We start from the raw sequence: 23729 nt of genomic DNA on the forward strand, positions 1-23729 counted from the left end.
GAGTTGTTGGTGGCGTGTGTTTTTTCTCTCACGTGAGGCCTTGATCTGGTTCTTCCTCCAGTGTTTTCCAATGCTTCCAGCAACTGGAGTCTGGATGGAGAGAACCGGGAGCAGATGAACTACGTCCCGGCTTCTACCGGAGGAGTGATCATGCCCCCTGTTCCTCCCAGATCCTTCCCATCAGGTAGCGTCTCACTGCATCTCAGAATTTAGTTTTTAACATCTCATCTTCAGTTGTGATTGAATATTCCGTCTGCTACGATTGCCGCAAATACAGAACTCATTGACTTTAGAAATCCTCATAAAAAGGATGCTTTTCTTCACATCGACGCCAATTCTTCCTAAATCCATATCTGTTTTTATTTCCAGGACATTTCATGATGCACTGTGATGCATTTCACCACCAAAGCACGGATCCTCCTCCGGCTTTGCCAGTTCGATCTCTCCGAAAGGTACCGGCGACTTTTGCTTCGGAATTTAAATACATCCAGTAAATAGGACACGCTGGTGGTTGAACATTATTGCAGTAGACGGTCCTTGGAGGCTGGAGTCATAATTCAGACGTGTTCCTGCATTAACACCGCTGATACTTGAATTATCTTCTAATCTCTTCAACAAGTTCTGTGGGAGTCTCTTTTATATCAGATGTTTCCTACTTGGGGAACATCTGATATAAATACCCAGAAAAGAAAGTAAGAAATGTTTAAAAATTAAAGAATTTGTTTTAGAGATTTTTTATTGTTTTATTTGACATTAGTTTATGTTTTAAATTGTAATTTTTATTCAAAGATATATATTTTCAGGTTTTTTTTCACACTCTTTCTCATAAATTTTTTCTATTTTTACATTTCACCTGCTCCATAGTGTGTTTGTCTGGCCCTTCGACTTATTTGATTGAAAGAAGAATGTCTAATGCAAAATGCAGAGAAGGAAAAATTTATAGATTTGTCTCTGGAAAAGTCTCGAAGTCATAAACTGCTAATAATTTTTGCTGAGCAGAACCTCACTCCTGACAGCTGCTGCCTTTTTGTCTCCCCAGTCTCCTCTCCACCCTATCCCCGGCTCCCCCACTAGCCCTCAGTCAGCTTTAGGTGGAAGTAACTCCACACTGTCAGGCAGCGCCAGCAGCGGCGTTTCGTCTCTCAGCGAGAGCAACTTCGGCGGCCAGTATCCCGATCCTGGTCCCATCAGGAACGATGCCTTGGAACCGCTTCCCAGCCATCTGTGGTCCCCCCCTGATGAGTACATGCCTTCTCCCTACCTGCACATCCACTACGGTGGCACAGAAATTGACTCCATTGACCCCGTTCGACCTTTCCATTACCGCAACCCGGCTTCACACCCACACGGCCACCCACACCCGCACAGTCACCCGCACTCCCACCCTGGGCTTGAGAGCCACTCCCACGGCCCCTCCCAGCACCACCACGTTCCCCCTCACGTTCCCCATCACATCCCCTACCGCAGGCCTCAGCCTCCAGCCGTGCCGCCCAAACCCTACCTGAGAGAGGGCTGCATCCCCGAGGAGGAGCTGACGCCTCAGCCCATCCCCCTGCCCCGCAGGATCTTCCACTCCCCCCACGGCCACAGGGAGGACCCAGGAAAACATCCTTGGGAGCAGTGCATCAGCGAGGAGCACGAGGAGAACCAATGAGGGGGAGGCTCCAATCAGAGCGATCTTGTCTTTATCTCTTCATCTGCACTGAGCCATGACAAGCAGTACCAGAGCGTCTCGTGTGAAGCATGTGTGTGTTCCGGGTCGATCCCCCATCACCGTGTATTTTATCGCCAGTGCACATGAAGGGATGAGAAGGAGTGAAACTCCACCGAGCTGCAGCCCGAGGCACAAACTACCTTCGCCGCTCCACAGGGCCTCCTAGGCGGGATTCAAAGAAGAATCTGCAGAACAATAACACAAAAAGTACTCTGTTCAAAAATTGATATTGATTGTACACAGCTGTACAATTCGTCTGTGAGCATGTTTTTTCATTTGACAATTATATGATTCAACGGTTTTTGTGGAACATCGCAACCAACACGGTGCAGTATTAGCTCTGAGCGACCTTAATTTTGCTTTTCATGTCTGTTTTCACAGCAAACAAACTATTACTCACAGTGGATCGACTTCTCTTGTTTAAACGCTTCATATATACGAATAATTATTTTGATAAATTTGCTACATTGTAGTGTTTTCGAAGGCTTAAACACATTGCTTTTGTTTTTTCAGACAACACTGTTAAGTGCTCCTTAATAGTGAATCATATCAGATGGCGCGCCGCTACGTGTGTTGCTACTGGACTCCCATAAATCTCAGCTCATTGAAACCGAGCCTGCGGCTCTCTGTTTGGACATGAGCTACCGATCTCCCATCCGTACCACGTGTATGGACAACTACGTGAATGTATTCAGATGAGATGTTCTTCTTGTAAACCGCACAAGCTGCAAATCCCAGTTTTCTGTTCAAGTGCTTCGAGTCCAGTTCTTATCTTAAGTCTTCGTTAGTTCGTTAGTCCTATGTGCGTGGCAAAGATATCTAGAGATGAACGAGGGACTGCTGGGAAAACGGAGGACAGAGGCAAACTCGCCTCGCGCCTGTCGGCTTTCATGTTCATGGCGAATACAGGAGGAAGACTCCTCTTCTCCCCCATGCCCCCCGACACTCGTCTCTCCTGGACTCCAGTCACTAACTTCCCTCTCCACGTTTTTCCTTCTTTCCTTCTTTTTGCCGTCAGGTCAGCGGTGAGGTTTGAACCCGCACAGCTGCTGTGGCACCATCGGGTCTCTCCTGATGGTGTTGGAATCGCCTACCTGCCTTAAGTGCACTCTAATGCAGTCTGACCTCTCACCGTTTAGCGGCAGCCTTTTTTTTTTCACTCTGTCCTCTCGCTGAAGGAGAAAATACACAAGCAGATATCGACCTAGTGATGTTTTTCTATGGTTTTGTTCTGCTTTGGTTTCAGATTGCTGTCTGTTTTGTTGTGCTGATACTTCTGACCTGCCTGAAGCTCTTTCTCATTCACCTTCTGCTGTTTGACTCTGATGAGGGAGAAGGCTCAAGATCAACAAGGTGGAGAGCAATGCTCCTTTTTTTTTTTTTTTTTTTTTTGCTTTATTTTTGTGAAGTAGGAGAAACTGCGCTGTTTTTCGTCCTTTTGTTGGTTGGAAGGATATAGCTAATATTTTACTAATTCCTTGTTTTCCTGGCTGATTTTTGCAGGTGGATGCTTTGTGTTTGTGTACATCAAGTTGTCAGCTGAACTAGACAAGATCTATTTTTGTATGTGAGATCATCAGTTGTGTGTGCATATCACAGGAACTGACAGAAGGTATCAGATAGGCTGCTGTCGTTTGTATGGATTTCAGGTTACTAGTTAAATGAAGGTGACTGAAGTGATACTCAAATAGGATTTTTCAATGTACATTCTGTTATTGTACATACGGCAGTATTGTGAAATATTTTTTTGAGATTTATCGCAGAAGCCCTAAAAAAAAACAAAAAAAAAAAGATTTATTGTTGTTTTGTGTATATACATGTACTCAAGAGATCAATGTAATTAATAAATATCTATAATCGGTGTTTGGGAAAGGACAAATTCATTAGACTGTGGCCTGTCTCCACCATACTTCTCATATAAATACTTTATACACTTTTCAATGTGCTTTCCTGTACATATGGTGTTAGCATGATCAAAAAGTGTTTGGTTGTAAAAGTGGTTTTCCTACTCCCATAACTGCTGTGGTATGGAATTCATTAACAATGCCAAACATTAAAGACAATCTTTTATCAGCTCTCCCTGCTTTCCGACACTCTTTTTTTTTTTCTTCTGTGCTGTGCTTGGAGGGCGCAGTGTGTGGCCAGCAGAGGGCGCTGCTTGTCGGTTGGCTGGTACCATCCTGCCGGCCAAGCCCGGATTTGACATCCGCTTTTTATTCTGTATTTAAACTGTTATTTCACAGTCGGTAAACACACAGGAATACTGAAAGGCGAAGTTATTTTAGGTAAAAAGGTCCCTTAGGTCTCATCCGGGTCTGGTAAATGATACAAATTTTATTTAGAAAATTAAGATTTTTAACAGGTATGGTTTTCAGCATATTTTTTGCTCACACATAATACACAATTTTTCTACCAGATAAAAATTTAGACATGTGTGTGACTAATATCAAAATCTTAGCTTTCTTCAGCCCTTTTCCAGGCATAACTGCTGTGGCAGAAATAAATAATTTTTGTGACTGAGCCGCAAAGGGGGAAGAGCCAATTTTAGAGCAAATTTACATAATCTAAAACAACTGAAATCACATTTTTTTTGTTTTGTTTGTTTGTTTTTGTTTTTTTGGACTGCTGCAGGTGCTTTGTTGCCCAATTTTACACCACACTGCTTTTCCATCAGATTTTTTTCTTTTGTTTTACATTAAAATATGTGAGCTACAGAAACACTGTTACAATTAAAACATAGCTAGTGCTTCTTGTGAAATGTCAAAGTTTTAGACGTTCTGATAAAGAAAACACACCCCACAGTATTCATCTGACAAACTTCTGTTAGCATCACAATTATAGATCTTCATGATGTAAATGTGCAGTGTGACCAATGAGACGATGAATGTAGAGCCTTAGAAAAGTATTCAAACCCCTTGAATTTATGACAGTTTTTATACACTAAAACATAACTTCAATATAATTGATTTGTGTTCTAAATATGCCAATATAATGTAAAGCATAATTGGGAAGTAGAATGAAAATTACAAATTGTTTTCAACATCCTCCAAAAAATTTTTTTATCTGAAAAGTGTGTTTTTTTTTTTTTTTTAAATATATTTGATTAAAATAATTTAATTGGATCTGTCTAGCTCTGTGCTTAGTATTGCTGTCCCTCTCTGACCTTCGTTCCAATCTGAAAACTTTTTTTAAAGCCTGTAACAGGATTTCTTACTAGATTTCTCTGGACTTAGCTCCAACCATCTTCCATTAATGCTGATTAATGAGACAACGTCTGAAGGCAATGCACTCAATTTTACTCAAGGATTTTAGGGAAAAAAGGGGCTTTTTATTTGTAAAGAAATTATAAACCTTGCATCAGTCAGTTTTAGATGAATAACAGAATAGATTTTGGTCACGTCTGACCCATGCACCTTCTTCCACATTGCTTGTGTCCTCTGGCTTCTGAGAAAAAAATCATTCTTTCAACAATGTCTTTATTTTTGTACGTCTCCAACAAAAGTCAGCATTTGACTGACAGTTATGTCAACAAATTCTCCCACCTGAGTCGTGACTTGCTGTAGCTCGTCCAGAGTTGCCAAGAGCCCCTCGGCTGCTTCTCTGATTAATTCTCTCCTTACCTGTCAATTCAAGTGGACAGCCAATGTCTTGCTAGATTTGCATTTGTGCCGCCCTGTTCCAATTTTTGGATCATTGATTTAATGTGGGCCCAATAAACAACAGAAAAACCTAAAAATAGTAGGAAAACACAACAAAAGAAACCAAACAACACACAATTTCAGAAAGGAAAATCTTGTAGAAGAAGTTCTCTTTCACTGAGTTCGTGTATCTCCTTATTGTATGCAGTATAGATACTGTATGCAGTATCTGTTTTCTGAAAAAACCTTAACATCTATCAATGTAAACTTAATTTCTTTGAATTATGATGTAGTGTTTTAGCTCTTTTTGTCCAACATAGTTGACACACCGTCAGTTTGACTTGTTATCTTCCAAGATGTGCGTTTTTTTTTTTTTTTTGGTCAAGCAGGGATTGCAACCTCAGTGTTTCATACATTTATGATGCAGGCACAAGAAGAAAAAGAAGAAAGGAGAGTTTGGATAAAAGGCAGCCAGCTCCTTCTCCTGAGGATTATGTTGCTGTAGCACATGCAGATACTACATGTGTACAGCAACAATGTTCACTTCCTCCACCCCTCATTTCTCTCTTTTGGATTGTGCTTTTTTTTTGTTTTGCTTGAAAACTTCTCTGCCTTGGACTCTGACTATATTTTGTCCTGAGGGACCTGAAGAGCAAGTTGCACATAAAAGAGGATTCTGAGCATTCTTACATTAATGTCATGGCGGCTGAGATATTTTCTGTTTTGGTGTTTATTCTGCAGTCGTTAGGGGCTTGAGAGCACCATGATGAAAAGCCCCTCTCATGTGTTTGTCAACAAAAACAACAAACTGAGCAACCCTGAATCTGATCTTGCATCCTCTATTTAATAAAATATAATCTACTGCATTTATTCTGAAACAGGATCGGCTGCTCGAATGAATTTGGAAACAGATGTACCTGACGTATCAGAAAAAAACGACTTTTAATAAATGAAACAATACTAATAAATAAAGATTAACCAAGTTTTACGTTCAAAGTGAAATCCAACAAAAACAGACATAACACTGAAGTAAAGTACAGTACCAGAGCAGAAATTATTTAAAAAAAAAAGAAAAAAAAAAGACACCCTGGGACATTTACAAATTGTTTAAAAACTTCTGGAGGCAAACAGACATTGTATAAAAGCATCAAACAGTAGACAGAGATTCGATTCTGATTACAATTTACAAATTTATTGAAGGATAAATACTTTGCTATTTTTTATTTTGTTTTTTACTTGTGGTACACATGTAAACCTTTTAAACACATGTCCTTGTGGTGAGTTTTTTTTTTTCCTTCTTTTCCCCAAAATGATCAATAACACTAATGAGGCGATGATGAAACCAGTCCATAGATTCACGGGAATATGACAAATTATAACTGTAAATTAACCTTTAACGGCATCCTCCAATGGTCTCCGTTGCTGCATCGTGGAGTTCAAATCCGGAGCATCTCCTCAGGTGGATATGGCTACATCAGGCGTTTCTTCTGTAGAGGAGCGTTGCAGCTGTCTTTCAGCAGACTCTCGTCAGTAGGGAGCAAACTTCTGTCTCTCTGGCTTTTTGATGCAGTTTGCTGAGGAGATCTTGGCGGTGTAGGCGGCAAGGGTGGTGTGAGAGGGCGCCGCGGTGGCGGCCACAGTGGGGGCGGGGCCAGACAGAGTCAGAAAGGGGACCGATTTCATCCCCAGGAGGCCAGAGAGCGGCACGGCACCATACGGGGTGCCCAACATGTGAGCAGGGGTCAGCGTGCCGACGGCGGCCAGAGTGGGTGCGGAAGAGGCGGTGGGGGAGGTGGGCTGGGTGAAGGCCATGTTGAGGTCCACCGGAGAGGCCATGGTGGCTGCTTGGGCCGTGGATTTGGCTGTCTCTAAACTGAGACGGTAAGAATAAAGAGACATGAAGACAGGAAAATGGATTACTGGATTGAACTGCATTGCTATTCTGCAATTAAAGGCAGAGCAGAGGTGTTTTATGGTTCCAGCATGGGTGGTATGTTCAGTCAGTATCTTAGCAGTAGATAGCATTCTGCTTTGTCTCAGTTTTTGTTAACAAAAATAAAGTTAAACCAGAAAAATGAGCAAAGGTTTTGTCAGAGCAAAGTCAGTTATAAAAGCTAAGTTATGTCATATTTGTACTCAGTGTAGTTAATAATGTTTACAGTATTTGTCACGCAAAAAGCTGGAAAATGTATGTGGCCTTGTGAATGTGATGAGAAAGATCAAAACATTCCTTAAGCAGGTAGTTTGTCCATTATTCTGGCATAAAGCAAACAGGATTACATTTAAAAAACTCACCTGAAACATTTAGTCTGATTTGATGTCTCACCATGAGAAAAAAAAAGTTGTCATTTGTAATTTTTTCTCATTTTATTCACTTTCCTTAAATAAACAAATCCTGTTTGCAAGGATTGAGTGCGATTTGAAACTATGTTCTAAAATACAATACCACATTATAAAAAAAATGTCACCACAACCTAATTCAGGTTTTCTTCATTGCCTTTTGCGACATCACGAGCAGCAGAATGCGGCACCTCATTAATACTTATGACTTCTGACCCTCTCGAGCCAGTGTGCTCCTCCTGCGGCAACTCATTAGATGACACTTGCGTGTCACTGGGTCTTACCAGGAGGTAATGAGGTACTGGGCCAGGTTGATGCTGACTGGTGTTCCTGTGATGGTGACATGGCGATCGCTTGTTCCATCCAGCTGGCTGCCAATTTTAATCTGAGCTCCCGACACCTGCCGGATCTCGTTGATCTTGGTTCCCTGACGGCCGATGATTGAGCCAATCAGCTGCAGAGGTTAAAGGTCAAACAGTGTGCAGGGTTAATAATAGTCTTACATTTCAGAAATCAACACGGTTATAGATTGTTTCTGCTTCTTCTTCTTCTTCTTCTTTTTTTTATCAAATACGTTTTTTACTCAATAAATTTTTTAGATGGCTATTTTCCTGACTAAAATATAATGGATTGGATGCTCTATCCTTTTGGACTGTGTTTATCTTCAAATATCTTAAAAACCAAAATAGCCAAAAAGTTGGGCAAAAATTCAAATCATAAATAGATAAATTACTTCAGCAACAAAACGTTCTGACCGAAACATGCTCTAAGTTACTGTTGTAACAAAAACAGCGAGACATGAGAAACCCGGACTGCTGTTTCGCTGACCTGACGCTGACAAATTCAAATATTGCAGTTATGTTGCTGCTCTTTAGTTGTTTGGTCATCCATCATGAATGTCAAATGCACTTTTCTACCCTGCCGGGGTCTGGCTTAATTGCTGCTGCGTAATAACGGTAAAGGAGACGGGATGAGGCACATTTGCCTCTCATTAATCTGAGTAGCTAAAAGGTTATTGATTCCTCAGAGTGGTGACGGCTTCCCAAACAAATCACTTCCCAAACAAACGCTAGCTAGATGCATCTCTGCACTAATGGAAAAACATAATGGGAAAATAGCTCGAATGCACAACATACGTTCCTGTTCCCGTCGGCCTGAGCGTTCTCTCTGCTGGAAGCAGAAGAGACAACGACCAGGCCTCCTCTTGCGTACCAAAAAACATTATTACTTTTGTTCTGCTTTTGTTCTGCTGCTAAAGCACCTGGACCCCAGGCTGTTTAGTGACAATGGATATTTAGCGGGAGCGGAGTTAGCGGCTACATATGAACCCAAGTGCAGGTGTCAGGTGCCCAAGCAGCAGAGTTTACGTAGCCAAATATACAGCAAGTGAGGCAAACAGTGATGGAATGCTTGTAGGATGAGTGTGTGGCAAGTGCAACAGCTGCTGATGTTTATTGACCACTGACTTTGTCTTGACGTGTAACACACAAACTCTGGATTTCTTCCGTCTGCGTTTCTCATTTCTTTCCTGACAAGGAAACGCCGCGGTCCAAAATCCGTCAGAGCGACTTTGCCTGGGTATTATTGGCTCATCAGGTGGGGTGAGGGGTGAACAGAGAGCAGCCAGCCCAAAGAGCAACACTACAGACAATGGTCGCCACAGACCACATATAGCTGATAAAGCCTCTTCCTAACTGAGAGCAACAATCTCCACCGGCTATCAATAGCATACAGCTGTCATCAGCTCGCCTGCTTCGGCGCTCATGACCTCATACTGTTATCATTTCTGTATGAACAACCTGAGAAAAAGAAAATCTAAATATACGCAGGTGTGATTTCACGGATGATTGCATTCGTTAAAAGCGACGCCGCACGGTGCCTCTGGTCTTCTTGCGGCCTATATATCGATGAGTTCCTGCTGAGACATTCATTTAAAAAGGACACAGGAAGAGGGATGAGGTGGCGAAGGGTGTAACCATTTTTCTTCCTGCTAAATCTCCCCTCTTTCGCAGAGGCACAGCAGCACAATGCTGACTGGGTGTAAGCAGTTTCTGAGAGCATCTGTGAGCCTCTGTGTGCGTGTGTGTGTGTGTGTGTGTGTGTGTGCACACATGTAAGCCTCCTTTAGGGCTTCAGTGTGCGATCACAGAGTGGGTTTGTGCAGCTCTAAGGAGGATGGGGGAGCGGGGGTTTTACGGCGGGCCGAGGAGGCTCAGTCACGGCTGTAAGTCCTCTCTTCTGGAACAATGGCTGGAGCTCACAGCTGTCCCTGTCACGTACCGCGCTGGACTCCCTCGGTCCTCTGGTACATTGTGTTGTTCGGTATGTGGGGGTTTCTTTGGGGATGGGAGGCAGTAACTGGGGAACCTGCTGGTTATTTAGAAATGATTAAGGCATCTAGCTATATCCTACACACTATCCAGAAAATGAAAACAATGGCTCTATTTTTATTTTTATTTTTTCTGTCTTTAGGATAAATTATGTCTGTTGCTGATTTGTCATTGCTCCTGCTAAATAATGCCATAAAACCCACACAATAGTGTAAGCACAGGTCCATGCAAAACTATTGATACGCTGAAAATTTTTAACATTTTCTTTTTCTCACAACCTTCAACGGGACTTTATTCAACAGGGCAAAACAAAGCTGCACACATACTCAGGCCCCTAATATGGTACCCGTAAATAAAATCCAGTAGAGATACCTACAGAAGTCAAATGTTTAGTAAAAAGAGTCCGAGTGTTCCATGAAGGAAAAGATTAGTAAGCAAAAGGGATCAATGCTGACAAATCATGAATAATGTTCTAGAGAAGTTTAAAACAGGGTACGGATATAAACCAATGTTCAATTTTTAAACTTCATTGCTCAGTCCAGCATCTGAAAATGGAAGGAGGGCAGCACGACTGCAAACCTAGCAATAAATAGATATCTATCTAGATAGGTATCTATCTTGGACAGACTGACAGGCTGTGCAAGAAGAGTCTTAATCAGTCACTCTGGAGGAGATGTACAAGGCCACAACTCAGGTGGGAGAATCTGTCCAGAAGACAGATTAGACAGATTGGATTTATGGAAGAGTGGCAAGAAGAACCTCATGGTTTAAAGAAAGCTGTCTTCATCTTAGTTTGCTACAAGCCAAAAGTGAAAGAGTGAACCGTTCTCTGGTCAGACGAATGCTTTTTTCTTCTTCCTTTTTCTTATTTATTTATTTTTTTTGGAATACCTGCAGTAAACAAATCCCCCCCCTCACTATCTACTCAAAACCCCCAAACAAGACAGAGGCAGCATCAAGTTCAGGGGAGGCTTTTCTTCATGAAAGACAAGGAAGTGTCACAGTTGGTGGGAGGATGGATGGGGAAAACAGTAAGACAATCTTTTAAGAAAAAAATGTTTGGAGTTTAGAAAATATTTGAGACTGGAGTGGAGGTTTGCCTTCCAGCAGGACAACACCAAACGTACAGTCAGCGCTACAATGGGATAACTTAAATCAAAGCTTATTCATATGTTAGATCCAAATCCAGAGAATCGATGTTCACAGCCACTCTCCATGCAATCTGACTGAAGCAGAGCAATTTTCCAAGGAAGAAAAATGGGCAAAACTAGCTGGTAGAGATATTCCCCAAAAGATTAATATCTGATTCCAGCATGCTGAATGAAATACACAAAATATTTGATATTTGTTTGTAAAAAAAATAAATAATGAAAGCCGTGAATCTTTTCCGGTTCTCTTCACAATTATCCACTACTTTGTGTTGGTCAACCAGATAAAATCTCAATAGAATACATTGACTATTGAGCTTAATGTGTTAAAATGTGGAAAAAAAAAAAAAAAAAAAGCTCAGTGGCTTGAAATACTTCTGCAAGACACTGTAAACACGGACCATATTGTTTAACATACTCTGCAGCGTTTCATTTGCTGTTCTGAGGATATGAGTGATAAATATTCATAGACTCCATTGCAGTATTTACTTCTCTTATTGTTTGGAGGATGCAGCCGTGTAACAGCAGAACTGACATCGAAGCAGCCACGCCTGACGCCGGACTGATTATTTCATTGTGATTTTTGCTCTGAGATCAGAGAGTCTGCTCATCAAACCCGAGCGGAGGCTGAGCAAGTGAAGAGGGAACGGATCTTTCTCTTTCTGTTTTCTTATTGGCTGTTTTGACAGCAGACAGCTTCTAAGTAGGTCAGGAAACATGAGAGGATTTCACTGATCACTCATGGGAGCGAGTCTAAGACACTGCGAGTGCAGACCGCACAATAATGCAAAAACGGATCCATATCTGCTCAAAAATCCTTTTAACCTTGGCGTAGTCCGAGGTTAGGATAATGAGGGGATAATTAGCGAGTTGCCCACATTGCTTTTATCTCTTTTGAAGTCACACTGCAGCATCTTCGTGGCTGCATCTCATCACCTGCTGCAGAGCTGTGTGAATGTGAGATGAGGACTGGATGTAGAAATACCGACACTTAAAAAACACACACAAAAAAAAAAATAAGTGGATTTTTCTTACATCATTGGGAATAAGAAGCTCCTGAGATGTTTGAGAGTTTGAGTCCAAACCTGAGAGAGAGAGAAAATAGAAGCATTCAGAGAATAAAACCAACATATCAGAGGTTTTACATAAAAATTGAGCTCCATCAGTTTGTAAAGCTGAACAATCCACCCCTGATGTGCTGCAAAAAAAAAACTTTATCAGTGGTAAACTTGCAGATACAGCCATTTACATTTCAATGGTTCCATGTTTAACATGGCACCTTCCCCCACCCTCCCAGTTCTTTGACACTGCAGAACATATCATTACACATAATACTTTCTCAGTCAGGCTGTCAGGTTCAAGAGAGCTACGAAGCCTTGTCTCCTCCCGGCGAACTGACAAAGCTCCAAATCAGCTCGGCTAATAACAGCCGACCTTTACCTCCCATAACTGTGGGCAGGTTAAAAAAGCCACATATGGTTACAGTGGGGGGCGTGTCAGAGCAACAGAGTACAATCAAGAGAAGTCCTGACTAATAACACATACCAGGCATGATTGTCGAGGCAGGCTGGGCAATGGGACTCAAGCCTTGCTGCATGGACAGCTGGTGCAGCTTGGCCAGCTGGAAAACAAAGAAGAAGAACTTGTACCAGAGACACGTGAACCACAAACTCATCAAGTTGTATAAAATTTAGACACGGGCCATTACGCTGCTCTCACAGTAAGATTCCTTGGCTAAAAGTATGTTTTCATTGTTCCTCTAAAACACGAATTACATGATCTAATTAGCTACAGATTCAAAAGGGAGAAGCAACAATTATTCCTACTGCTGCAGAGATTATATAACACACTGCGTATGAAGCAGCTGTCACATTCTTTCCCGTCCTCCCACGTTTGCCAGTGTACTGAAAACAATTCAGGTCTAAATGTGACGAAATGGACAATTTGTGGAACATCAAGTCCTGTCACGTCTTTTAATCTATAGGTGTCGCTTTCGAATCTGAATAGTGTTCATGCATTAGGATGAGGAGTGTGGAATTCAATGGTCAGCTGTGCTTTTTCACGTTCCATATTTAAACAGCAACTGACCATCTAGAAATTAAATATATAGAGGTGGCCTCTAGTGCTCAGATTATTATTAGAAGAATAGATATTATGTTGCAAGACAATGCAGCGTAGTGTGAGATTAAGTTTCTTCAGTTTGCTGACCACCAACAGAGAACTGAGGGTCAGCATTGCAGTACTCTACAGCATGTCCTCCAGTACCTTAACATCTCAATCAAAGGACCTAAATATGCAGCAATAATAGGACAATAGGAGCAGCTTTGAAACGCAACATTTTAAAACCTCTGTATAACTTGCTATCATAACTGGCCCATGTCTAGTTAAATCACAATCCTCCTAGAAGCAGCCATACCTCTGAATGTGGAATGCCATATTGATTTTGCAAGGTGTAGGCCTGTAACAGAGCATTCTGCATTAGTTAAATTGTAGCAGTAAAAACGTCACACAGGCAATAAATTTGCAGCTTCCTAATGAAAGTGCTTCACTGTGAATACAAGCTGTTTTTGCTAAATAACATAGAGCAGAGAAAGAAACAGATGGCCGCATTTCCACTAAAAAGAAACAGTCATTGGATAAATCTAAAGTATAAATTCATTCTTGTTCTCATTGATTGATTCAGACACAACTGTTAGCTTTTGTTTGACCCAGTGTGGAAATGTCCTTTCTGTGTATTTTTCAGAGCCGTTGCCATGACAGAGGTCAATAGTATTTGAGTTGTGTTGCCAGCAGCATTAAAAATAGCTTATTAAAGTTTTATTAAGAACTGCTCTGTCTGCAGTTTTCTGTTTTCCTGGACAATCTACACATATGAATAGAAACATTTCTATACTGGGTCCAGAGCTTATTCCAACAATGAAGGTTTTATGGTGGCCTTGAAAAAATATATTGTTGCAGGAAAACACTCTTTTGATCCATTTAACGACTATGTTATAAAATAAATGCACCTTAAATGTCAAATATTACATACAATAATAATAACCTACAGTAATGTACCATCACTGCAACAATGGGTTGAAACAAAAAAAAAAAAATATATATATCCAAATGTATTTTTTTCACCATGGTTTAACTCCAATTACCTAACCTGAAGTAATAAATAATTTTTTCCCACCTGTTTTGCTGAAATCCATATTAAAATAAAGGAAATGGTTATTTGCAATGAACTATGTGATAACACAATGTCAGGCAAATGGACAGAATATTAAGATTATTACATTTTTCAGAGCTTTGTGCTACACAAACATAACTGTCCTTATAGCAATGAAGAGTCTAGTATATTAATAAACACCCAAAAGCATAAATATTTCACACTTGGTGAAGCTGACAGGGTCCCATTGATTACTGTGTGCATTTTCAATGTATTATAGAAGAAAGAAATCTTTAAAATTGATTCATGTCCAACATACAAATCCCACTCTTCTGGAGTGAAACTCAAGCTTTTGCTTTATAGTTTGCTCTTCGTTCTTCTAATGTAAATGGACCAAAATCATATGTGTACTGAACTGCAGGTAGTGTGTCCTAACACTAATAATGTTTAGTTGTGCTATGCTAACCATGATTATCATTATGTGTTTTCCTGGTTTTGATAACTTGCAACACTAAATTGCCAGTTATCTTTTTGAAACCAGCATAACTTTACAAAAAGATTACCGTCGATATGGTTTTAAATATTTATTGAAAAAAAAAATACATTACGCAATATGCGTAGCATGTGTTTTATCAATGCAGGTTCTAGTCTTATTAAACAAATGAACAGGAAATGGCTGAACACTGACTGTTCATGTCATAGCAACAAAGCTATGACATGAACAAAACCTAACATTTTCCATGAACGTCAAGGAAATCACATAACTTTCTGTTCTGATTCAGCTTGTCTTCAACATTACAAGAAAAGTACCAAGGTCAAAAAGTTGCCTCGGAGCTCAGTGAGACAATTCTGCTCAAAGTTTGCTGCATATTGTGATTAAAACTCCATAAAAGAAATCCAAAGTGCTTTTCCAAAGAGCAGGATAAATCTGGAATCTGGAGTGGTTTTTGGCACATGATGCAGGTTGTTCACTCAATCAGATAAAGCCGCACTAGGTAAGGCCAAGGACAACAGCTGGATGAAATGGTGGAAAAGCAGCTGAAACAGTAGATTCACTGTGTGTTTGGCTTCATCCGCTACTGACTGAGAGTAATACAAAAACTCCTTAGAAATGTCTTTGTTTAGGGGCAGCAAAATGTTGCACATTACTGAGAAAATAATCTTTCGTTGATAAAAGCAAAATATTTCAAAATTCCTGCGGGAGAAAACAAATATGTCAATGCAGAAGAGATGCTGAAAGTGCCAACTCAAAAGAACTGCAGAACAGAATTTTATCAAAAATAATTCTGCCACAATTGACAAGACCAAAGACAATGAATTTATCAGTCAACTAAATTAATAATGTTAAGTTTCTGGTCTTGTATTTGAGCCAGGTTAAACAGAGACCTCTCAAAAACATTTATTGTAAGATGATTGATTATATAATGGTGTCCATTGTGAGTTCCTATTCCAGTCAAGCTCAGTTTTGATTTTTATGTCTGTCATTACAGCACCGATGCTAATTGTTAGCAGTGATTTGAATTTTTGGTAAATTGCAATCTTGCTGATAAACATTAATAAAATTTCTTTAGCCATCCTACTCAAGTTGTGATAGTTAAATAATAAAATACTGCAACATTTGTGCACAAAGTCATATTTAATTTAAATGATCTTTGTTGTTCTTTCAGTGAATCACCTTGAAACACTCAGGGAGGGCAGAACGACGTCCTTAGTTGTCTGTGGTTATATGGTGATAATGTCTCAGGATCTACTTAATGAACTCTGCTTCTGAGGGCTACATTGCTACATACGCATTAAAGTTGCACTTGATCATTGACAAACGATTGCAGCCAGGTTTTGTTGCTGAGAAAGCAAAACAATACATTTAGGTAGACATTTCTGAATAAAAGGTGAACTGTGGAAAACAACAGCTGAAGCCTCAAAACTCAAGAGACCATCCAACAGCTGAAAAGTAAAATATGGATCTATGGATGTATCTATCCATCTGAATAATTAAGGGGGTGTCTTTATATCCCTCCCTCATTACAGTTATGGCCCTACCAGACAGCACTTAGCTTAACTCAATTTTGTCTGACGCCAGCAGTCTGGAATCTATTACCAGTCCATTCTATACGGCCATAAATGGGAGAGGAGAGCTCATCCTTGAACTGTATCAATGCATCAGAGCTGCGTCTAAATCCGGAAGATCAGAAACAGTGTAAATTCATGAAACATTGGTAGAATTTACAAACCCACTTAATGCGTTGAATGTTTAGATCTTACTATCCTCAGCCAGAGGCTGCCCTTTCCATGCTGATAACATAACGGCAGCTTCCTCTGCTGTCATGGGACGAATACTCCTAAAGCCGAAATGTTTGTGGTGCAGAGCTTGGCGGGACAAAAAAAGACACGGTGGATCTGCGGTTGTGGTGCGCAGTGGCATCAGGTTTCGGCACTGCTTATAGCTCCTATGAAAGGCAAGAACAATAGCTGCAGCTTTGCGCTCAGCTGTTGGTTTTAATGCCTCATACCGCGTGTTGGACTGCGTTTCTGTGCACCTCCAGCACAAGCCGTGCTCTCTATCATCACTCAGATCCTCACAGAGCTAACACTCATTCCTCCACTCCACAGGGGAGTTTAAAGACTAGTGCTTGAAACAAGCTGGCTCCCACAGAGACAGGTTTATTCAAGAGACTTTAAGGAGAATATTACATGTTACACAGACTGCACATCAGGGATCAGTCCACTTACCTGCTGGAGGTCCAGACCACCCTGGGTGACTGAATAGAGAGGGTGGGGGGCGAATTCTGATGCGTCAAAAACCTAAAAAGACATGGAAACAAATGAGGGAGGCAAAAAGAAATTTCAACGCCATGCTAAAGTATTCACACATGTTGAATTTTGCTTCATTTTTTTGCAAAATGCAAACAGGTGTTGACATAGTTTTTTTTTTCTTTCTTGCTGCTCTTCCATTAAGGCCAGAACAGTTGACTGCATGGCTGATGGTTGTTCTGTCAGTTTTCTTCCACCCGAGCTGTGGATTTCTGCAGCTCCTCTGCAGTTAACATGGTTGCTTTGGCTGCTTCTCTGTGTTAATATCCTTTATTTTGTTTAGGTGGAAGACAGTTTGCCCTGTCAAGTTTGCAGTTGTGTCGTACGTTTAATATTTTCAGATGATGGATTAAATAGTTTTTCAGTGAAGAATGTAAAGCTCGTAATGTTGTTCAAGAAACTGACCCAGTTTTAACCTGCTCCAAAGATTTCCCCTGATCTGCCAGCTGACTTTCTTGGTCTTCATTGTGCTGTATGTTCTCCAATATTATCTAAAACAGCTGTAATTCGCTGAGATTTAATTTTGGACTCTGTTTACCAATCAGGTGACCGCTGAAGGCCTTTGATCCTATTGAGGTATCAGGGTGAAAGGGACTAAAAACACAAACTCTGCACATTTATTTTTGAAACCCATATACAGTTTTTCCTTCCACTTCACAGTCGTGTGCTGCTTTGTTTTGGTCTGTCACATTAAATCCCATTATAGCACATTAAGCTTTCTGGATCTAACTTCACAAAAAGCGAAGATGTTCAGGGGAATAAATACTTTTGCACTCCAATGTATATGTTACCACATTGTCATGCCTGCAACGCTCTGCAAATATTTTAGCTTGGAGTGCAAGTAGGTGGAAGTAAATCTGTGCATACTAGCCACAAGTTTGAGAACTACATATGATGTGAGAATAATAAATAGAAGCTTAAAATGTTTAGTTTATTTTTAGCTGTTGCCACAGATCAAATTTGGTCCGCGATAGCCTCTCAAGCCTGCATTTCTGACACTTTTACACACGTAACAGGCTTATGGGCTATGACTCATTCCATAGACCTTTTCCCACCCTATTTCATTTCCCTCACAGATTTATGCATCCTTATCACGGCACAGCTTTCATTAAAGCCTCCTCTCGGTGACCGACGCCATGCCCCGGGTTTAATTTTATTGCCTATTATGAGGAATATCAAAAACACAGAGCCATTCTGTAAATTGACTCGAGTCTGAAGCAGCACAAACAGTGTCAGAACTGCTGACAGCTATGCAGAATATCTGGCTGCTGCTACAGCCAGAGGAGACGGCAGGCCTCCAGCCTCACTTGCTAATCTTGTGATTCGCTTCACGAGGAGGGGACTGGGGGGGTGGGGGGAGGTGGTCTGAGGGTATCTGCCCCTTCTCAAACAACAGCATCTTTAGAGCTCCAGTCATTTTACACATGCAAAATCCACTCAGGCTCCCACCAGTGACCTTCAATAGGATTCTTGTCTTTACACCAGGGGTAGTTTAAAAAAAAAAAAAAACAGATGAAAAAGAAAAAAAATGGACCATGCAAGATGCAAGTGCCACCTCCAAGGAACTTTAGGAAGAACTCGGCCTGGTCATTGCCTAATTCCACTCGATTCTTATCTCCCTTCAGTGCAACATCTGGGATTTCGCCCATTGAATTCAATTTCTCTGCTTGAATTTCAATTGGGCAAATCCCCAACCGGAAGGAGGAGTTGAGAACAGTGACGTTGATTTTCTGCGTTGTTTTAGGATTGCAGTTTGCCATGGCAGCAGATGAAGTGAACAAAGACGTTCAGTCTATGTTGGCTACACTTCCAAACATCGAACTAACATTAACGACCGCTACGTTCAACTCAGCACTTCTCTCTTCGCAGTAGGGGTATGGTTGTTTGCAGCACATGCAATTTCCAGTAAGCTTCATGGCATCAAACTGGCACATTACATATGTCACAGCCAAATGTTAGCGAGTAGGTACAATTTAAAACTTCAACAGAGTCCGCGGCTCCAGCAAGCTATCGTTGCTCAATAGTCAAAGGTCCAGACCTTCAGTACTAGAAATACTTTTCATGCCCTAACATGCCACCATTTATCCATGCATTGCCACTTAAAATTGCCCATTGCAAAAAATCACTAAGCCTAATTATTTTGCAATGCAAATTGCCTTCTGAATAAAGTTGCTGATGATACAAGTCTGGCCTCTTTTTAGCTGGTTAAAAAAAAAAAAAAATATATAAAGGTCTTTCCTGTTTTCTTTGGAGGCTGGTTTCTAGACCAAATTTAGAGGGCCCCGTGTAGTCGGTGTTTTTTATGAGACACCTAAAAAAGAATTAAACAAAAACAGAGCAATATTTCATCATTTAATATTGTGAACCAAAGAGCCCCTTGTGTCTCCAGAGATTCAGGTTGCAAAACCTGATCTAGCTGATGGAAAGTGTGATCCTATCTCGATACAGCAGCTAAAAGTGCAGCAATATAATTTTTATTTTATTAAATTAATTTGTATTCAAAATAATTTTTATTTTTAATAATACATTGAAAATAAAATTGTGAAGGTTTAAAAATATTTACCACTGAATATTTAAAAAAGACATCTATTTAGTATAATGTCTTGAGAATCCCTCTTGGCCCCCGTCTAGAACCGCCCCTGGGCTGCAGGTCTATGTACACAGTATTTATGTACACAGTATCCATCCTAACTGAAATAATGCGCGTCTTTTCACTCACGTCTGTATTTTTGAAAGCGTTCTGGCTTCTAAGAACACGGAATCGGGTAGGGGACATTTTAAAAAGACGCAAGTGGATAGCAGCTCACCGCGGCTGCATTATGTCCGTCTCTAGGCAACCGTGACGTTCATCATCGGTCCATAGAGTTCAGGGGTCCTTTTAGCTCCCGCCACGACAATTTAACTGTCCTTAATATTTCCCGTGTTTTATTTTGGTCATTATTGTTAAACCTAGTGTTAACAATACACCATGTGTGATAAGCATGTCTATCGGACAATTATGTATCGGTTCAATACGGGACGCACATTTCACACCCAAATATGAGACGACTCTGTATTTTACGGGATGGGTGGCAACCCTATTCAGGGGTGCTGTGATACTGTTTTAGGGGTGTTAAAGCACCCCTAAAACAGGGCTAGAAACGCCACTGGCAAGTATTTGTTTTTCTTTGTGACCCCTAGAGTCACAAAGTTTTTGCATTTTAAAAACCCATTACTCTGCATGCCTCTTGAACTGAATCACTGCTTTGTGACTTGAGGGATTAACCTTCATCTCCATAGCAACGATCAGAACCAAAAACCTTGCCCCAGAAGTCCAGTGAGCTCACTGATGAGGTCATAGATGACACCATGTACATCACAATAGATCAAAGAAGTTCTAAAGCTTGAATCTCAGTGCACCAACCAGGATCTAGATGATCCAAATTTGCACAAATTCGTAAAAATGTTTAGCATTTCAAAGGTACTTGTTCCCCTGATTATCCCGGTTGGTCTCGGCGTTGGATACGGCATCAGCTCGGGTATCAAAAAGATATGTGACTATTACTTTCCTGGGAAGGATTCTGACGACGGTGACTGTCAGGTCCCTCAGGATGAAGAGATCGACTGGTTTTGGGAAGGTCTACCAACTGGTAGCCAGGAACAAACTGACCCGGCTGGGGAGGTTTGTTCCGAACAACCAGCAGCTTCAGACCTGACTAAGACCTCACAAGACAGCGCTGAGGACGACAGCACTGTCCTGGGGCAAGCTGACCCGGCTGGGGACGCTTGCTCAAAGCCGATGGATCTTGAGAGCAGGAGTACAGTCGCAGAAGAATCTACCCCGGCTGGGGAAGATTTATCTGTGGCTGACCTAGCAGCCAAAACTTTCGCTGAACTGACAGCGAAATATTTGGCTTCATCGATTCACTCGCTGGGTTCGATAGAGAATACTCATGTGAAGGGCACTATAACCAGTGACTTTGAGGTATCCCCGGACGGGGAAGATCTCCCAGAGGAAACTGGAGTCGTTGATTCGACCAGAACTTCTCTGTGCGGTAGGGTCACTGTGTCTTTTGAGTTTTACTCTTCCAGGGACGAGTACAATAATTTGGAACAGAGATAACTCAGGTAAAATGTAATCAGGTTGGGAGACTCATGATATGGACATGAATCTCCCATTATACAATTTCAGTTTAAAATTTGTTGAGAACATGTTTAAGTACGTCCCGACTTAAAGACGTTGAGAAGAACTTCTTTACTGTCCTGAACCTGCGGGGATTCAGGCCAACTTATTAACTTACTTAAATTCATGGGATGAAAAGTTAAAAAGATTTGACAGGTCTCCTGTTTGCAGGTTTCTCTCCGGGCACTCCGGCTTCCTGCCACAGTCTCAACTCACGACTGTTTAGTTAATTGATATCCAAATTCTCCTTAGATATGATTAAAACATTTTTTAATAAAATAGTTGCCTGGGTTCTTCTGTCTTCATGGGGTTTGCATGTTCTCCAAGTGCATTAGTTGGTTCTCTCCTGGTTCTCCGGCTTCCTCCCAGAGTCCAAAAAGATGACTCGTTGACCTTTGCTCCATGTCTTCCCCCCTCTCTTTTGCTTAAAGTAGTTTTGACCACTAGGGCCAAAACAACTTTAAGCAAATGGTAAAAATACATTTTTGTGATTAAATTTCATTCATATCAAAAGGTAGTTTCAAATGTTAACACTGATCAAGTCAGTGAAATGTCATACAACTCATTTCCGGAAACTCTACCATCATTCTGATAATATTTTGCACGCCATAGTAAACTGGTAGTAGTCCCCTGGAGGGCTCCGTACCGTACAAAGCAGATATGCTCCTGTGAGTAATTTCTTTTGGGTACTTCAATCATGAAATATCCAACTAAAAACTGAGTGAGACATGCAAAACCTGCAAGACCAGGATCTCATGTGGAGATACAACTTCCAACTGTTCGGCATTTGAAGTTACACAAAGAGGTAAGCGGTACTTTTCTTTCACTCAGTGGCGCAACTGCACATTATTCAGGTGGATGCGAAAACATAAATCCCCCCCCCTCCCCGAGGCGACGATACGTGAAGTGTAAAACTCGCTACATTTACCTCGTTATGTGCGAGAGGTGAAGGAGCGTGAGGCGCTGAAGTGTATGGGAAAACATAATCGGCGCGTCACCCCCTCCAGACGGGGTTTTGGCGCCCCCTCTGGTGCTGCGCTCCAATGCGTTCATACCCACTTTTTGCGCCTCTGCTTTCACTATGAGACAACTGGCTAGCTAACGTCGTGTTAGCAACTCTGGGTTACGTTGGTGATACCGCTTCTCTGTATGCTATGTTTAGTCATGCTGTATAAATCCGGTGAATCAAACGTATCCACATTAATGTGCACCGTGTTAGCTCAGGAAGCCGGTGGATAGTGAGCGGGGTCCGGATCAGAAAGCAGGTTCTGTACCTGAACTCAGGGAAGAGAGTTTGTCTCTGTCCCATCATAAAGATGAACTGGGTCCAGTTCCATCACATGATGGATGGTGGATTCATAAGGGAAACTACCCATCCTGCTCCCGTATTAGANTCCTGTTTGCAGGTTTCTCTCCGGGCACTCCGGCTTCCTGCCACAGTCTCAACTCACGACTGTTTAGTTAATTGGTATCCAAATTCTCCTTAGATATGATTAAAACATTTTTTTTTAAATAAAATGGTTGCCTGGGTTCTTCTGTCTTCATGGGGTTTGGATGTTCTCCAAGTGCACTAGTTGGTCTCCTGGTCTTGCAAAACCTGCAAGACCAGGATCTCATGTGGAGATACAACTTCCAACTGTTCGGCATTTGAAGTTGCACAAAGAGGTAAGCGGTACTTTTCTTTTACTATGAGACAACTGGCTAGCTAACGTCGTGTTAGCAACTCTGGGTTACGTTGGTGATACCGCTTCTCTGCATGCTATGTTTAATCATGCTGTATAAATCCGGTTAGCTCAGGGAGCCGGTGGATAGTGAGCGGGGTCCGGATCAGAAAGCAGGTTCTGTACCTGAACTCAGGGAAGAGAGTGTGTCTCTGTCCCATCATAATGATGAACTGGGTCCAGTTCCATCACATGATGGATGGTGGATTCATAAGGGAAACTACCCATCCTGCTCCTGTATTAGTATTTTTCCATAAATACCCCCTCCTCTGACAGCAATCAAGTCAAGTTTATTTATATAGCACTCTAAAAACAGATGTAAAAACCTGCACCAAAGTGCTTTACAAAAACAACAATAACATCAATTGCTAAAAAAGAACAGGGTATCAAGCACTACTTCAATTAAATGCCAATGAATAAAAATGAGTTTTTAAAAGCGATTTAAAATGATCCAAGCAGTGGGCAGATCTAATGTAGAAAGGTAAATTGTTCCATAGAAAAGGAGCAGCTACAGAAAAAGCCTGATCTCCTTTCTTCTTAAGTCATTTAGCATTGGAGCGTTGTTTAAAAATGGAAAAAAAAAAACAACAACTCGAAAAGAAATTCCAAGCTGACGACTTGAGGCTTGACTTGAATTTTGCCTGACTTGACTTGTGACTTGACTTGGACTTGAGGACAAAGACTTGAGACTTGCAACACAGTGACTTGGTCCCA

The 23729-nt window shown here is 41.2% G+C and overlaps 2 protein-coding genes across 2 annotated transcripts in view; one reads left to right on the top strand and one right to left on the bottom strand.

Annotated features, from left to right (window-relative positions):
- The window catches only part of LOC103141888 (dedicator of cytokinesis protein 3-like), a gene marked incomplete at its 5' end in the record, with an annotated part of 43121 nt that extends 39330 nt beyond the window's left edge, over positions 1–3791 (top strand). Inside the window, 3 exons of the mRNA XM_016674112.1 lie at positions 62–184; positions 370–452; positions 1040–3791. Of these exons, the coding sequence (XP_016529598.1) occupies positions 62–184; positions 370–452; positions 1040–1654 (821 nt within the window). The remainder of the gene's footprint in view (positions 1–61; positions 185–369; positions 453–1039) is intronic.
- Positions 3792–6275: 2484 nt separating this feature from the next.
- Positions 6276–23729, bottom strand: part of LOC103141827 (poly(rC)-binding protein 4-like) — a 49952-nt gene continuing 32498 nt past the window's right edge. Inside the window, exons 9-14 of the mRNA XM_007557611.2 lie at positions 17052–17123; positions 13587–13628; positions 12716–12791; positions 12206–12255; positions 7977–8146; positions 6276–7225 (exon numbers count right to left, since the gene is read on the bottom strand). Coding sequence (XP_007557673.1) covers positions 6880–7225; positions 7977–8146; positions 12206–12255; positions 12716–12791; positions 13587–13628; positions 17052–17123 — 756 coding nt within the window. The 3' untranslated portion in view covers positions 6276–6879. The remainder of the gene's footprint in view (positions 7226–7976; positions 8147–12205; positions 12256–12715; positions 12792–13586; positions 13629–17051; positions 17124–23729) is intronic.

This window comes from Poecilia formosa, unplaced genomic scaffold (genome assembly GCF_000485575.1).
Source record: "Poecilia formosa unplaced genomic scaffold, Poecilia_formosa-5.1.2 Scaffold90, whole genome shotgun sequence".
Taxonomy (NCBI): Eukaryota; Metazoa; Chordata; class Actinopteri; order Cyprinodontiformes; family Poeciliidae; genus Poecilia; species Poecilia formosa.